At 44.7% G+C, this 15,810-nt stretch overlaps 1 protein-coding gene across 3 annotated transcripts in view; it reads left to right on the forward strand.

Moving 5' to 3' along the window:
* MYO7B (myosin VIIB) overlaps positions 1 to 15,810 on the forward strand; it is a 94,688-nt gene that overhangs the window by 6,009 nt on the left and 72,869 nt on the right. For 2 of the 3 annotated variants that reach the window (XM_075937439.1, XM_075937438.1), the window contains exons 2-6: positions 6,598 to 6,736; positions 8,358 to 8,471; positions 10,110 to 10,262; positions 13,761 to 13,945; positions 15,366 to 15,487. In XM_075937439.1, coding sequence (XP_075793554.1) covers positions 6,719 to 6,736; positions 8,358 to 8,471; positions 10,110 to 10,262; positions 13,761 to 13,945; positions 15,366 to 15,487 — 592 coding nt within the window. In that variant the 5' untranslated portion in view covers positions 6,598 to 6,718. The remainder of the gene's footprint in view (positions 1 to 6,597; positions 6,737 to 8,357; positions 8,472 to 10,109; positions 10,263 to 13,760; positions 13,946 to 15,365; positions 15,488 to 15,810) is intronic. The other variant, XM_075937440.1, reaches the window with a different exon arrangement.

Consider the following 15,810-nt stretch of genomic DNA (forward strand, 5'->3'; position numbering starts at 1 on the left):
TTGTGGAAGAGGAAATATTTTTCAGCTACTAAATGACATTTTCAGATTTTTTTAACATAAAAAGGCGGTTTCAAAACTTTAGACTTAGCATGTACTGAATGGTGGCATGTGATCTGCCTTCTTTGGGAGAATAAGTGTAATTTTGTAATAATAAAGCTGATTTAGAAATCATTTACAGGCCAGGCACGCTACATTATTTCCTGTGACTTCACAAAATGCTTTCAAGTAGTTTTCCAAATATCTGTAGCTATGTGTAAATAAGATCTTAATCCTGCAATGACATACACCAGTGGTCTCTTTTTAAGCATGAGATCACTTTTTTAATTTAAGTGCAATTCAAGATCTACCTCAAACCCAAATACTCTTGCCCTGCCTCCTTTGTGCCCTTTATCCAAGGCCCCGCCCCTGCTCACCCCATCCTCCCTCCCCAGGCAAGAGCAGTGGGTCGGGGTTCAGGCTCTGGACTTGGATTAAGGGATTTGGAGTGTGAGAGGGGCTCTGAGCTGAGCTTGGGCCAGGCAGTTGGGGTATCTGAGGGGGTTCTAGGTGTAGGATGCAGGGCATTGGATGCAAGGGTGCTCAGGACTAGAGTGGGGGCTTCGTGTGTAAGAGAGAGTTCATGACTGGGTTAGTGTTTCAGGATGTGGACTTCAACTGGGCACTGCTTACCTGGGTGGTGATGCAGTCGGGCTAAGGCAGGCTCACCCCTGCCCTGACCCTCACCACTCCCAAAAGCAGCCTGCAAACTCCATCCCAAGTCCTATGGTGCCCCCTCTCTGCTCAGTGAAGATAGGATACAGGGTAGGAGAGGGGACACCTTGACATCAGCACCCTTCTTCTCCCTCCCCTGCCCGGCACAGCAAGAAGGAGGCTCCCGGGGATGGAGGGTGGCAGCTCCAAGGCAAAGGGCAGGAGGTACACAGCAGTAGGGGGAGGGGCAGCTGAAGTGCTGGCACTTGATAGGCTCCTGGCCAAACCAGTCAGACTCACCTGTAAGAGGCTTCAAGATCTACCTGTAAATCCCAGATCTACTGGTTGGTGACCACTGACATACACACATCCTTAACTAGGTGCTCTGTGAATAGCCCTTGGAAGTAAATGGGGCTATTCACGGCTTAATTATGTCTCTGCACCATCCACAGATCACATGGCTTAGCCCTGCAGTTTCCTCCATGAGGCCTATTGCTTTGAGTGGTGGCTTTTATTGTCTCCAGCTATCTCACGCCACAAACGGGATTAATTGCTCCTTCCATTTATCTGGAAAGAAAGGTGGTTAGTACATCCATTCGCTTAACCAGGCCTGAGATTGATGGCAGCCATTAATGATGGCAGCCTCCTTGGATAATACTATTAAAGGAAGAGACCTGTGTTGCTTGAAACAAGGTGCTGGCACCTACCCTGATTTCTGTCTTGGTAAAGAACCACAAAGTTTTCTTTAAACACTGAACAAGCATTATATTAGAATAAGGAAAAAACTAAAAAATGTACTATCCATAAAGCTACATTCTCTCTGCTTTGCTATAGTGCTGCTGCCTAGGACCTTCTCTAACATCCTCCCATCTGGCTTCCTGCTGCAGATGCAAGAGAAACAGTTCACATCTTTCCATTTTCATTTGATTTCTTTTTTTAAAGTTAAACAGGTTTGGACTGGCTTCTCACTTGGATGATGAATTCCATGGGAATACGGTAACCAGGGGTGTGTCTAGACTACATGCCTCCTTCGACGGAGGCATGTAGATTAGCCAGATCGGAAGAGGGAAATGAAGCCGCGATTAAAATAATCGCGGCTTCATTTAAATTTAAATGGCTGCCCCGATCTGCCGATCAGCTGTTTGTCGGCAGATCGGGGGAGTCTGGACGCGATGCCCCGACAAAGAAGCCTTTCTTCATCGACACAGGTAAGCCTGGTTTCACGAGGCTTACCTGTGTCGATGAAGAAAGGCTTCTTTGTCGGGGCATCGCGTCCAGACTCCCCCGATCTGCCGACAAACAGCTGATCGGCAGATCGGGGCAGCCATTTAAATTTAAATGAAGCCGCGATTATTTTAATCGCGGCTTCATTTCCCTCTTCCGATCTGGCTAATCTACATGCCTCCGTCGAAGGAGGCATGTAGTCTAGACACACCCCAGGTGTCTCAATTTTATAGGGACGATCCCAATATTTTTGATTTTGTCTGATATTGGCCCCAATTACCCTCTCTCCTCTGTGCTGGTGTTTTCACACTTGCTATCTAGGTATCTTACATGAATATACCACCCTACAAGTGGAGAGTCTTGTTGAACTCTCCACTTGAACCTCTAGCAGTGCCTCTTCATTTGAACAGTTCCCTTAGTTTTATTGGTTTCTGGCACATAATTAAAAACAAATCTCTTTACTTAGTGTAACTTCCAGAAATGGGAAGTCTCAACGAGTTGGAGGTGTAACCGTGGCTGATATGCATACAACACTACCCTGGCTGTGTAATTTAGACTAGGTTCCATAAAAACTTCAATTTTTGCATTTCATGACTTTTTGAAATTGTGATTTTTATGTTGTATTAACATAATTAAAAGAAAATGGTGATTCAGACATTAATCTCTAATAATTTCATTAGAAGTTTCCAAAGATCTTTGTCAAAAGTTATGGAAACCCACAGTAAAACAGTTGAACAAAGTCACAAATGTGTGTAACTACTGAATAGCATATCTAGGTAGCCTCTATATGATAATCTTATAATTACTGTCATAAATATAAACCTAGGGAAAGAGTACGATGTATTTACTCTACGATGTATTTACTCTACGATGTAGCACCTTACTCCATAATTTCACGTTGCTTACCCCTGGAATACGACATCATTCAGCAAATATAGAATGATCAGATCCTGGTCCTTAGTGATTTCCAGCATGGTTGGAAAACTGCAAAACTGATCTTAAAGTGCCACAGGACTACTCGTCGTATTTAAAGTTACAGACTAACACAGCTACCCCTCTGAAACTTCCCACATGGTTCATTTTTGCATAAACTTTCTAGAAAGATACATTTTAGGGAGCTAAGGTCAAGCATGAAAAGGTGAGCCAAAGAGCAAATGGCACCGAGGAAGTGAAGTTTTAATTGAAGTGTGAACATAACCTTAACTATAGCATGTACAACCAGACAAATGTGTTTTCTATTATTTCAGTTGAGGATGCTACAGGTGGGAAGTTCTGGAGTAGTTTGGGGTAAGCTCCAAAGATCAATTTCTGGTCCAGTGCTGTTTACTTATTCTGTTAATAATTTACTTGAGGTGGGCCATCAAATCATTATTTACCTGAAAGCAAATGATGCTGTATTTCCTGACTGAGCACTAGCCAAGCAGAAAGTTACAAATCTTTTTGGGATGTAGAAAAGACTAGGATGTCCTCTCGTAGCAGCTTTTTCCTCTCTGTATCCCCTGCTGATGGTGCAATCCAGTGTGTTCATTGGCCTCTCAGGCCCCCATTAACCCTGTGGGGTGGATGGTGGGGGTAAACAACCCCTCTCAGCTAAGAGAGCTTTTTTCAATAATCCATCATAAGTAGCAGCAAAAATGGAATATAGTATTTTGGTTCTAGATTCAGATGTTTTCAAATGACTGCAACTATTTAATTAGTGTAATAAACACTGACACAAAACATCTTCTTCCTAAGGGTGTCCTGGAACAAACAGAAAGAGGCACCACCAGGGTAGGGAGCTCCTGTGGGCAGATTGGAAGGGAGGAGTGAGAGTTTGGGTTTTCACCCAGCCACACTCTGGTCAGAGACCCAAGAGAATGCGCTTGGGGTTTGGTAGATACTGTTAGGGGCTAGAGAGGGTTCCAGTGGCACTTTTAGCCTCCTCTGGAGGATCTTTGTAGCCAAGACTTAAATTGTCAGAGATTATTTCCTGGAGCTCCCCCACAGGGCTTGGTTAGATTTGAAATGATTTACCAGAGCCCCACTCCAGTGAGGTCCATCTGAATTTGAGCCTTTCCCTAAAGCAGTGAGTCCCTTCAAAGTCTACTTGGGAGACTGGGCAACACAGAGCTGGGGATATGATGGCCTGAGGATTGAATGGCTGCATGTGGCATTCCCGCTCTGCTGCAGTTAAAGACCAGACATACTGGACCAAGTGTCACCTTCGTGAAGTTTAGCTTCACTAGTAACTTGACTAGTGAAAGCAAAATATCCACCTCAACCCCAGCCTGCCAGTTCCTCGGGCTTCCCTGTCATTTCCCCTACCTCCCTCTGACCAAAATTCTCTCCCTTTCTATTCTGCCAGGGGTAACAAGCTGTATCTGCTATGATGAGTCCACTCATTAGCTGTACTCAGGGGTAGATCCTGCTAAGAGGACAGGCCAACAAAAATGCAGCCTTCTAGGCACTCCCAATCTGGATGTCTGCTTATAGATCTTGCCCCACTGTTCCAGTGGGCTTGAGACCGGTCATGGTGAGCAGGGGGAGATTATGCAGAAGAAAACTATTATTAAACTTAGACCAAGACAAGATGGTCTCCTCAGATATACTGAGCGTCACCTGGCAGGGACTTTGCTCTTTGACTCACGCTGTTTAGTACATGATGAGTGACTAATAATAACCACCCATGATCAAGTGATGGATGCTGTTGTGTGTTGGGGTTGTAGATATAGATCTTGTTGTTATAGTAACTGAATTAGGTCACTAGGGGTCAGCCCAGCCAGTTTGGGCTTGTTCTAGTTAGTTCTGTGTTATGGAATAAATGGACACTTGCAACTGCTCAAGCTCTCTGAGTTTCCAGTGATTTCTTTCTAAACTGTGGAACTGCAAGGCTGTGTCTATATTGGCAACACTTTTCTGGAAAAGGGATGCTAATGAGACACTTCAGAATTGCAAATGCCGCGGGGATTTAAATTTTCCCCACGGCATTTGCATGAACATGGCTGCCACTTTTTTCCGGCTCGGGGCTTTGCCGGAAAAAAGCGCCAGTCTAGACACGGATCTTTCGGAAAATAAAGCCTGAAGAGGAATAAGGGATCTTCCAGAAAAGGCTGTATTTTCCGAAAGATCCCTGTCTAGACTGGCGCTTTTTTCCGGCAAAGCCCCGAGCCGGAAAAAAACGGCAGCCATGTTCATGCAAATGCTGTGGGGAAAATTTAAATCCCCGCGGCATTTGCAATTCCGAAGTGTCTCATTAGCATCCCTTTTCCGGAAAAGGGTGCCAATGTAGACACAGCCCAAATGTTATAAGAGATGCCATCACTGACTTTGCATACGTAACTGCCTCCACTGGCCCCTGGCTGCTCCCTCTCTTTTCTTTGCTGAATCATCTTCACAGACCAGATAATCTGTCCCCCAAACAACTCTCAGTGATGTTCACTATATTTTTTTATTTGTGTAATTGAGGTTTGGGATCTAACTCTACCCATGTTCCTCATTTCTGATGTTATGTAAGGAATGGAAAGTCAGTGATGCATTAAGTTGTAGTTCCTCCATCAATTGTTTCAAGAGATAACACGAAAAGCTGATCTTGGGCCTAAGAAGTTAAAAAGCCTTTCAGCTCATCTGTTAAATGGATCTATTTAGTCGTGCAAGTCAGCCCAAAGATCTTGTGAATGACCTTAGAGAACCCAGATCATATTAAAATGAGATATGGGATGTATTTTTTAGAGATGGTTCCAAACAAAAATGCTCAAACTCTGAAAAACTTCAAACCCGCTCTCAGTCCCAGCTCATACTGTTCATGAAAATCTTTGCCTATGATTTCCCCTTGCACATCAGAAGGTCACTGACTATATGGCAAGCGAGGCAACCATCAGATCATGATTATCCCTGAAATTGATGCAAGAGTCCAGTTACAGGAACAGGGATATACACATGTAGTCTGCGGGTTTTTTGGGGGGGGAGGGTTGTTGTTGTTGTCCTGGGTTTCATGGCCAACAAAATATAATTGTTTTTGTTACAACAAAAGGTGCAGATTCAGTAGGGGCTGCACATTCAACAAATCAGACGGCCCTTTGGACGTGTGTCAGCAACAACAGTGGGCTCAGTACTTTTCTTTGTTTCTGGGGGGATTCTCCCCCTGCTTTGCAACTGGAACCCTAAAACACTCTTCATTTTCCCACCTCCACAATCCTTCTCAAAGCCCTTTGTTGCAGCCACAGCTGAGGAAGGTTATATGTGGATCTCTGTTTCTATATGGGTGTTGCACCAGCCCTAGTGGGCGGACTGCATTCGGCAGCTTAGCAAAGTAGAAAATAAATCTGGGTCACTTGGCTGACCACTCACAGGAACTGAGCCACTGGGTCATTGGACCAACGGAAGGCAAATAACAATATTGTACGAGTGATATCTTATTATTGGGGTTAACTTTAAGCTTGAGTCTCTGCCAATAAACTTTCTTGGCATTAGCTTGAGCATTCCTTAAAAAAACACATTCGGCAGTGATATTCGGCTGTGCTAGCCCACCTCTTGAGTTATGTGGTAGCCTGCAATTCAATCTGTGCATTGCACTATGTTGTAGATTCTTGCCTTCAGATAAATGGTTTATATTGTTCCCACATTTTGCAGGTATTTTTGATGATCACTTTTCCTTTCTTTAATCCAATATGCAGAATCTTAGTACGTTTTTGTTTTTTAAAACAGAGTTCTGACCGTGCCATCTTTGGCAGTGTATTGATCTGCTCTTACCCCTGAGTCCTCCTGTGGTCTGACTCCGGGTTCTTCTCTTTGTGAACACAGGCTGCATGTGGGACTGTGAGGCAGGATGGTGGTGCTCAGAAAGGTAAGTCTCTGCTCTGGTGTACATAGTCTAGGGAGGATGCTGCTGAGAGAGATGAAAAGAAGTCCATGGGAATTTAACACAATTCACCTCACAAGTAAAAGCAACCAGAGAGCAAATATCAATGAGGCATCAACCGAACTCTCCCAAACAAAATTACAGAGAGAACAGCGGGGTCAGTTTACTGGGTGTCATGGTTATTCTGGACCAACTCATGCCGAGTTGGTGCCTTACACCACAAGCAGTTCCACTGAAACCAGTACGGCTCCTTGGAGTGTTAAGGTTCCCTTTGCTGCAAGTAAGGATTCTGTTTGCAGGTGGTAGTTTCCATTGGCTAGTGCAGCATTTATTGCAGTAGCACTTTACAACTGTTTGTCTTTGAATGTAAGCCAATAAAATATTTTAAGAGGGGAAAAAACCAACATGGTTTAAATTAAACAGTCAGGCACTCTGTGGACGTGAATGTTATAGTACAGAATTGGAATAATACGCAACAAAGCCAGATCCTCTACCACTGCAGGTGCATTGAAGTGGATGGATCTATGCTTTACCCTAGTGGAAAATCTGGCCCATAATCTTTATTCTTCTTGTAGCCAAGTTCTGACCATTGAAATACAATTGTTCATGCCAAATGTGGCTGACCCTGTGTGAGTGCAGGGGATAATGGAGGGGGAAGTGTAAAGGATCTACAAGGGGCTACCATGATATTGGTCTATGCATGCAAGGAGTGGGATAGTGTTAGCACACCAGCAATGCAAGATACTCCAAAGGGGGCAAACTACAAAATGGGTCAATCATGTCTGGCAACTGGCAGCCAGTGCTGTCTGGGGCATTAGTTGTAACCCTGTAAAGGAAGCCTCGGAGTTCGCTTCCCCCCTGTGGCTCCACAGACATTCTGCCTGCCTGTTGGCTGTGCAGGCAGAATACTGACTGGTGCTGCCCTGGTGCAGTGCTCCTCCTCCACTGATGCCAAGGAAGGAGTTTTTCCTGAAGCAGGAGTGTAGGATTTGTTCCCAGGGAAGGAGCTGACAAAGTTGCTCATGTTTCCTTGTACAGATTATTCAACCGATCCTTGGGGGAATGTACAATCCAAATTTACTAGGACAAATTTCTGCAAATTGCCAGGGTATCTAGTCAGACCTGCACTGTTGTCTTCTCTGAAGATGCCCTCCCCCACTTTTCCAGGACTGCTTTATCTTTCAGTGTTGTTAAATAGCAGAAATAATAATAATGGCCTGTAAAAACTGTATCTTATCTGAGGATCTCTGAGCACTTTGCCAACAGCTACTGTGTCTCACAACATTTCTGTGACATAGTGTAGGTAAGTAAGCAGAGTCATTGTTAGAACTTCTGTGCCATTTCCACCTTTAAAATGGCTATTCTAAATGACTTGTCCAAACTCACATGGCAGGTCAGAAGCAGAGCTGGGATTAGAACCCAGGGAGCCTGACTCCCTAATCTGCTTTAACCACTAGATAATGCTGCCTATGGGCAATAGGCACTGATCCAGCTAAGCACAGTAAAAGAGACCCCACAGATATTAAAACCAGGAGGCATGTGGTTAAGATGTAGCTGGAGCCCAGATATAAAGCAGTACTTAACAACAGCACTTCCTTCTCTCCAGGGTGATCATGTGTGGCTAGAATCCTTTTCCAATAGTGAATTCAGTGTCCCCATTGGGGCAGTTGTGAAGATCTCTGACTCAGGACAGATTTTGGTGGAAGATGATGAAGGCAAGGTAGGCTACATTATAACTTCCTTACAAGAACATACTTGAAGTTTTATGTTACATGGTGAAGAACAAGAGATGGGCCTGAGCCAAACCACAGATCTAAATGTTCCTGAACTTTATGGAGTTCTAGGAATCCAGACCCCATTTAACTCAACTGGGTCAGGATTTCACCCTTAGACGCTACACTTGGAAAAAGACACTCATTTCCCACTATAAAGGGCCAAGTCAAAATTCTGGTTACCAAAACAACTTCTAAATGGAGTGGAGTTCAGAATCTGATCTGGCTATCATGATTCAGAACCAGTCTCATGTATGGCCCATCAGAGAATTACATAACTGCAAGAATCATGCTGTAGTACTTACCAAAGGCAAGACACAGGACTTGATTGGCCAGTGGGCTGGTTCTGTCTCCAAGCCTGCATTTCTATGAGGCCACAGTCTTCACATATTCTACAGCAGCTGAATTTGTCCTTGTCCCTTTCTTGCTGCAGAATTGTGCTCCAGCATCTGAGTTCTCATTCCATTTTTAGACTGCCTGTTTGTGCAGATAACAGTGAGAATGAGAACTGAGCATAAATAGATGCAATGTTGTCTCTCTGTACCTGCAGCTGGCTTGAAAGGACAGGTCTCGGAGGTGGGAATGGCTCCATTCATCTCAAGGGATTATTGACTCTGAAACATAAAGATGACACTTTAAATCTTAAACTATTAACAGTTTTACTGCTGATCTTTTCTTAAAACTCAGAAATTTCCAACACCTGGGCTTATACCACAATCCCAAGCTTATTCCTACCCCTTCCTGTTATTCGAAAACATCTGTTTTCATCCAAGCTTCCAAATCTCAACCTTTCCCTGGACAGTTTCTGTACTGTCATTAAACTTTGTGAATACATATACACACAGCATACTGAAAACTGAAAATGTGGAGCCAGTGTAAAATCACTAAGTGCGTCTACACTGCAGGGCTTAACTCGAAATAAGGTACGCAAATTGAGCTATGTCAATTGCATAGTTTATTTCAAAATTGGGCGCACCTACACAACACTTATTTCAAAACAGAGTACTCTTCCTTTGACTTCCCTTACTCCTCGTACAGTGAGGGTTACAGGAGTCAGAGTAAGAAGTCCTCCAGCTTGACAGTATTTCAACATTATTTCAAAATAGCTGCCTGCTGTGTAGACACAGACTAAGTTATTTTGAAATAATGTTGCTGGGCAGACATACCTTAACTGAATTTAATATCAAGAAATGGGCTACTGAACTGATTGTTTTATTCCATTTATATTTCAATTTAAAACTTCCATAGTTTAAATTTAAAGTGAAGCTATCCCAGAAACTCCCCTGGAGCAAAACAGAATCCAGGGCTGGCTCACCTAAGTCCAGCTTGCCACAGGATCCTGACTGTATTCCTCACTTGTAATGTCTTAGCTTGATTCAAGCATTGCATGATAGGTCTTAGTTTTGGTGGGCTGCAGTTGTGTATTACACATAAAGCTGCTGCAATCTGCTTTGTGTTATGCCAGTTAATCCCACGCTGTACTGCTGTGAGTTACACTTGGGTTCCCTCTATGGCAATAATCCTCATTTGGATGCCCCTGAGCTAGTACACAAACTTCCAAAAGCTGTTGTATTCTTCTATTTAAGGAACACTGGATCACTGCGCGGAACATCAGCGCTGTGCGCCCAATGCATCCCACCTCTGCGCAAGGAGTGGAAGACATGATACGCCTTGGGGACCTGAATGAAGCAGGCATAGTCCGCAACCTCCTCATCCGCCACCAGGAACACAAAATCTATGTGAGTGCCTAGGGAACAGGCAAATCTCAGTCAAGAATAGGAAAGGAAAAACAGCACACTTCTGTCAGGGGGCTAACCTGCCAGCCCAGGAGCAGCCTCTGACGCGTGGCAGCTTGGTTTCCTTCACTAGATTGTCCATGAGAGATGTAGTGTATCAGTGTTTCTGAAATTCTCCCTTTTCCTCTCTCAGAACTGAGCACATCCTAGCACCTTGTCTTCTGGGACAAGAGCTAACCTCAGACTTTGAAATCTCTGAGGATACCCCTACACACTGCATGGCTATTTCAGGAAACCGGAGATATTCCAAAATAGCTACCCTGCATCTACACAAGCCTCCCGTTATTTCGATATATATTTAGAAATAATGAGCACGCTATTTCTCCATTCCCGCAAACCTCTCAATAGCACATTATTTCAAAATATGGCGCTGTGTAGATGCGCCAAATTTCAAAATAAGCTATTTTGAAATCACTTCAAAATAAGAGACACAATTTGTGTAGTGCAAATTGCATAGCTTATTTCAAGTTTAGGATGCTGTGTAGACGCACCCTGAGTGACTCAACAGGGAGATGCATGCACAGCAAGAAAGCTGCCTTTTAGATTTCTGCCTAAAGTGAATGTTACCAATGGTGACTCTCTGTCAGGCCAGACATTAAGACAGTTATCAGGTCAATGTTACAGCTTGCCATTAGGAATTCACCATACACTCTACTATGCTAATTTCAATTATTCACCTGCAGACATAACAAGGGATGGGTTGTAGATCACTAATGATGCATTGGAGAGGTTTTAGCTGAGGACTGTAGGTGATGGCCAGTGGTATTCTGTTGGTTTCTTTCTTGGGCTTACATGCATGCCTCCAGCTTCCATCCCGGATATACCACACGATCCATTGTTTACAGCCAAGCACTGAGGTACAACCGCATATGCTCCAACCCCTCAGACAGAGACCTACACCTACAAGATCTTCAACAAGCATTCTGTAAACTACGATACCCACACGAGGAAGTGAGGAGACAGATTGACAGAGCCAGACGTGTACCCAGAAGCCTCCTGCTACAGGACAAGCCCAAGAAAGAAACCAACAGAACACCACTGGCCATCACCTACAGTCCTCAGCTAAAACCTCTCCAACGCATCATTAGTGATCTACAACCCATCCTGGACAATGATCCCTCACTTTCACAGGCCACTACATGCATCTGACGAAGTGGGTCTTTGCTCATGAAAGCTTATGCTCCAACACTTCAGTTAGCCTATAAGGTGCCACAAGACTCCTCGCCGCTTTTGCAGATTCAGACTAACACGGCTACCCCTCTGATACTTTTCACCCAAATGGATCTCATCTATCACTTTATAAACTTTGCCAAATAACACACACACATTTCAGGGTAGGCAAAATAACTGAGGCATGTGTGTAAAATGCTCTCTCTCACACATACACAGACACACATACTCTCCAGTTATTTTACCTATCCCTCGAGTGCAGCCACATCTGGGGTAGAATACAACTGCTGTTTAACAGCACTCAGCAACACTGCACAACAATTGATGATAAGTGAAAAATACCGTATCTAGTTGAGCCAGTGGAGATTTTAGCCACAATGTAATTAACTGAGCTGGAATTTGGCTGGGCGATCACCTCTTCTATTGCAAAAAGCACCAATGGGATCCTTAATGACCAGTACTGATCAGAAGTTCAGCTTTTTGTCTCATCTGACTGATGCTATGTTTGGCAGCATAGTTCTCAGTTTGATACTGAGGGTGTGTCTAGACTACAGGTTTCTTAAAAAAAAAAAAGTGGCCTTTTTCGAAAAAACTTCCCGTGTCTAGACTGCTGCCGTGTTCTTTTGAAAGTAAATTGAAAGAACATGGCATTTTTTTCAACTGTGGAAAACCTCATTTTACAAGTAATAACACCTTTTTTCGAAAGTGCTCTTTTGAAAAAAGGCTCTATGTAATGCAAACTGCTTTTTCGAAAGAGAGCGGCTTGCTTTTTCAAAAGTACTGATTGTAGTCTAGACATTCTTTTTCAAAAGAGGCTTTTTCGAAAATATCTTTCGAAAAAGCCTCTTTCGAAAGAGGCTTACAGTCTAGATGTAGCCTGACTGAGAGGGAAGAGTCCAATCTACTGCAGGGGTGGGCAATCATTTTTGATGGGAGCCACTACGAGATTTTGGAAAGTGGTCAAAGACTGCACTCATCCAGGATATTAATGGAGGAATTCCAGGGTATAGGTTGGGTGCAGAAGGGAGTTTGGGGGAAGGAATTGGGGTGCAGTAGGGAGAATGGGGTATGGGAGGGAGTTGGGATGACGTAGGCGGTTGTGATCTAGGGCAGGGAACTGGGGTGCAGGATTTTGGAATGTGACCTAGTGTAGGAGGGGATTGTGATCTGGGGCAAGAGATTGGGGTGGCAGATCTGGGAGGGGTATATGGTGCTGGAGGGATCAGAGGGTTTGGGTATGTGGAGGTGGGGCAGAGGGCTGGGGAAGGGAGGTGCTAGGGTGCCAGAGGCAGGCTCTGGCTGGGAGGTCTTACCAGCAGAAACCTGAGGCAGACTGACTGCTGCAGGCTGCTCCATGTGGCTCCACTCTGGGCATGAGAGGGAGGGGGAGGAGGAGGAAGAAGGCTTCCTACACTGTCCCTACTTCCAGCAAAAATTGTCAGCTCCTATTGGCCGGAAACAGAGAGATTGGCTAATAGGGACTAAGGGTGTGTCTAGACTACATGCCTCCTTCGACGGAGGCATGTAGATTAGCCAGATCGGAAGAGGGAAATGAAGCCGCGATTAAAATAATCGCGGCTTCATTTAAATTTAAATGGCTGCCCCGATCTGCCGATCAGCTGTTTGTCGGCAGATCGGGGCAGTGTGGACGCGATGCGCCGACAAAGAAGCCTTTCTTCATCGACACAGGTAAGCCTCGTGAAACCAGGCTTACCTGTGTCGATGAAGAAAGGCTTCTTTGTCGGGGCATCGCGTCCAGACTCCCCCGATCTGCCGACAAACAGCTGATCGGCAGATCGGGGCAGCCATTTAAATTTAAATGAAGCCGCGATTATTTTAATCGCGGCTTCATTTCCCTCTTCCGATCTGGCTAATCTACATGCCTCCGTCGAAGGAGGCATGTAGTCTAGACACACCCTAAGAGATTTTGCTTTGGGGTGGGAACAGCATGAGAAATCTCCCTCCTCCCTCCCCAGCCCTCTGAAATAGAGAACAGCTGTGTTTTTAAAATGTGAGCTGTTCTCTGCCTAAGGGTTCCAGCGAGGAGCCTGCAGGCTGGATCCAGTGGCTTAGGGGGCCAGATCTGGCCCACTGGCAGCCTCTTGCCCACCCCAATCTACTGAGTCACCAACACAACTTTCTGCAGCACCCAGGGGTTTCCCTAAACGTTCCTTATCCTCCCCAAAGCTCTGACGAGAGCAGAGCCCAGAGTGACTGTGGTCTTCTGCTATGTCTGGACTTGATGTTACGGGTCACTCTCACCTTTTTCAGACCTACACAGGCTCTATCTTGGTCGCAGTGAATCCGTACCAGGTGTTGCCACTCTACACAGTGGAACAGATCCAACTCTACAGTAACAAGCGAATTGGGGAGCTGCCTCCCCATGTCTTTGCCATCGCAGACAACTGTTATTTCAACATGAAGCGGAATAAAAGAGATCAGTGTTGTGTTATCAGGTATCTGGCTCAGTGGGAGGGACTCATGGTGGTGGACTTACCACAGGATTGAACCAGAACAGGGTTCCCAAAGTGCTTAGGGAAGTGACAATCTCTTTAGTCCCATGGGGAGGCCTGGGGAAAATGAAAAAGGAACATTTTTGCTGTGTCATTTTCAGTGAGGACTCAGAAATATTCAGTCTTGAATGTGCCCTTGTGTATCCATTGTCTGTCCAAGTAAGTCAGCTGTGTTGGCACATATGGGTGTATACACAATATTTTCATGCACAGCTTCAGAGGCAGGGCCGAGAACTGTCCCCTTGTGTGTTTGTGAAGTGGTTTCTGTAGTTGAAGCTCTTCCTGGAAATATTTAGCAAGAAAAACGGGTCAAGAGATGGTTCCCATGCACATGTGTATATTTCCAGACCTCATCACGTGCCCCACGCCTCAGGGCATTCTACACAGATAGTATAGAATAGATGGAGAATGGGAAGCCCAAGTACATTTTCCATGCCAGAGAACCCTTTGGAAGGGAGCCATTTATGTTTTAAGATTAAATTTAACTTTCTATAAGCAGAGATTGTCTCTGAGAAGGTTAATTTCCCCTTCTAAAACATGGCAAGAGAAATGTTTTCTTTATCTTACAAAGGTGGGGTCTGTACTTGTTCTCCAGTCATGTTTGTGCAAGGGTCTGGATAATCTCAATGCAATGACCTCTCTTGTTAACAGAGGAGCTAAAGGGAACTATAAGTTAACATACTAAATCCAGCACAGATAATATAAATGCCAAATTTTCTTCTCCTTCTCCCTGGGGCCAACCCACTAGCCTCAGTGGATTTGCGCTTACGTAACTGATGGAACAATTTTGCCCTTAATATTTTCATACGAAGATGTAAATGAGACAGTAAACAGTAAGTCTCTTAGGGTATGTCTACACTACCCTCCTAGTTCGAACTAGGAGGGTAATGTAGGCATACCGCACTTGCAAATGAAGCCCGGGATTTGAATTTCCCAGGCTTCATTTGCATAAGTGGGGAGCCGCCATTTTTAAAACCCCGCTGGTTCGAACCCCGTGCAGCGCGGGTGTACCGGTAGTTCGGAATAGGAAGCCTAGTCCGAACTACCTAGTTCGAGCCCTGTGTAGCCGCGCTGCACGGGGTTCAAACCAGCGGGGTTTTAAAAATGGTGGCTCCGCGCTTATGCAAATGAAGCCCGGGAAATTCAAATCCTGGGCTTCATTTGCAAGTGCGGTATGCCTACATTACCCTGCTAGTTCGAACTAGCGGGGTAGTGTAGACATACTCTTATTTCCTATGCGAGACTCAGGGCAGTCCCATAGGATGGAGATCTGTGAAGTCTTCCCTTGATCTGCCTTTTTCCATTGTGTCAGAGAAAAAGAAACGGAGACACTGATTTATCACATGTATGTTTTTGATTCCAGTGGAGAATCGGGATCCGGGAAGACTGAAAGCACTAAGCTGATACTGCAGTTTTTAGCTGCTATCAGTGGCCAGCATTCCTGGATTGAACAGCAAGTTCTGGAGGCCAATCCAATTCTGGAAGGTAGGTTATGTAGCCAAGATGCCTGATTCACCAGAACCCCAGTGATTTCCATGGATTGATGCCAACGTAGTGCTGGAGTAATGCAGTGATGTCCCAGTGCCATTGAAGCTGCTCCACAGCTGACCTCTTTAATGCCTTGGTGATTTAGTGGTTGACTGAGGAATCTATAAGGAATTTTGGCAAAATCTGCAGTTTCCCCCCAAACTCTATGTGGTTCATTGGAGATTTTGCCCAGATCTGCAGAATTTTTGACTCAATTCTATTCCCATATGTTAAAACTAGATGTTCTAAGTCTAAGACATAAGGGGTATGTCTAGACTACA

Source organism: Pelodiscus sinensis, chromosome 10, assembly GCF_049634645.1.
Source record: "Pelodiscus sinensis isolate JC-2024 chromosome 10, ASM4963464v1, whole genome shotgun sequence".
Lineage (NCBI taxonomy): Eukaryota > Metazoa > Chordata > Testudines > Trionychidae > Pelodiscus > Pelodiscus sinensis.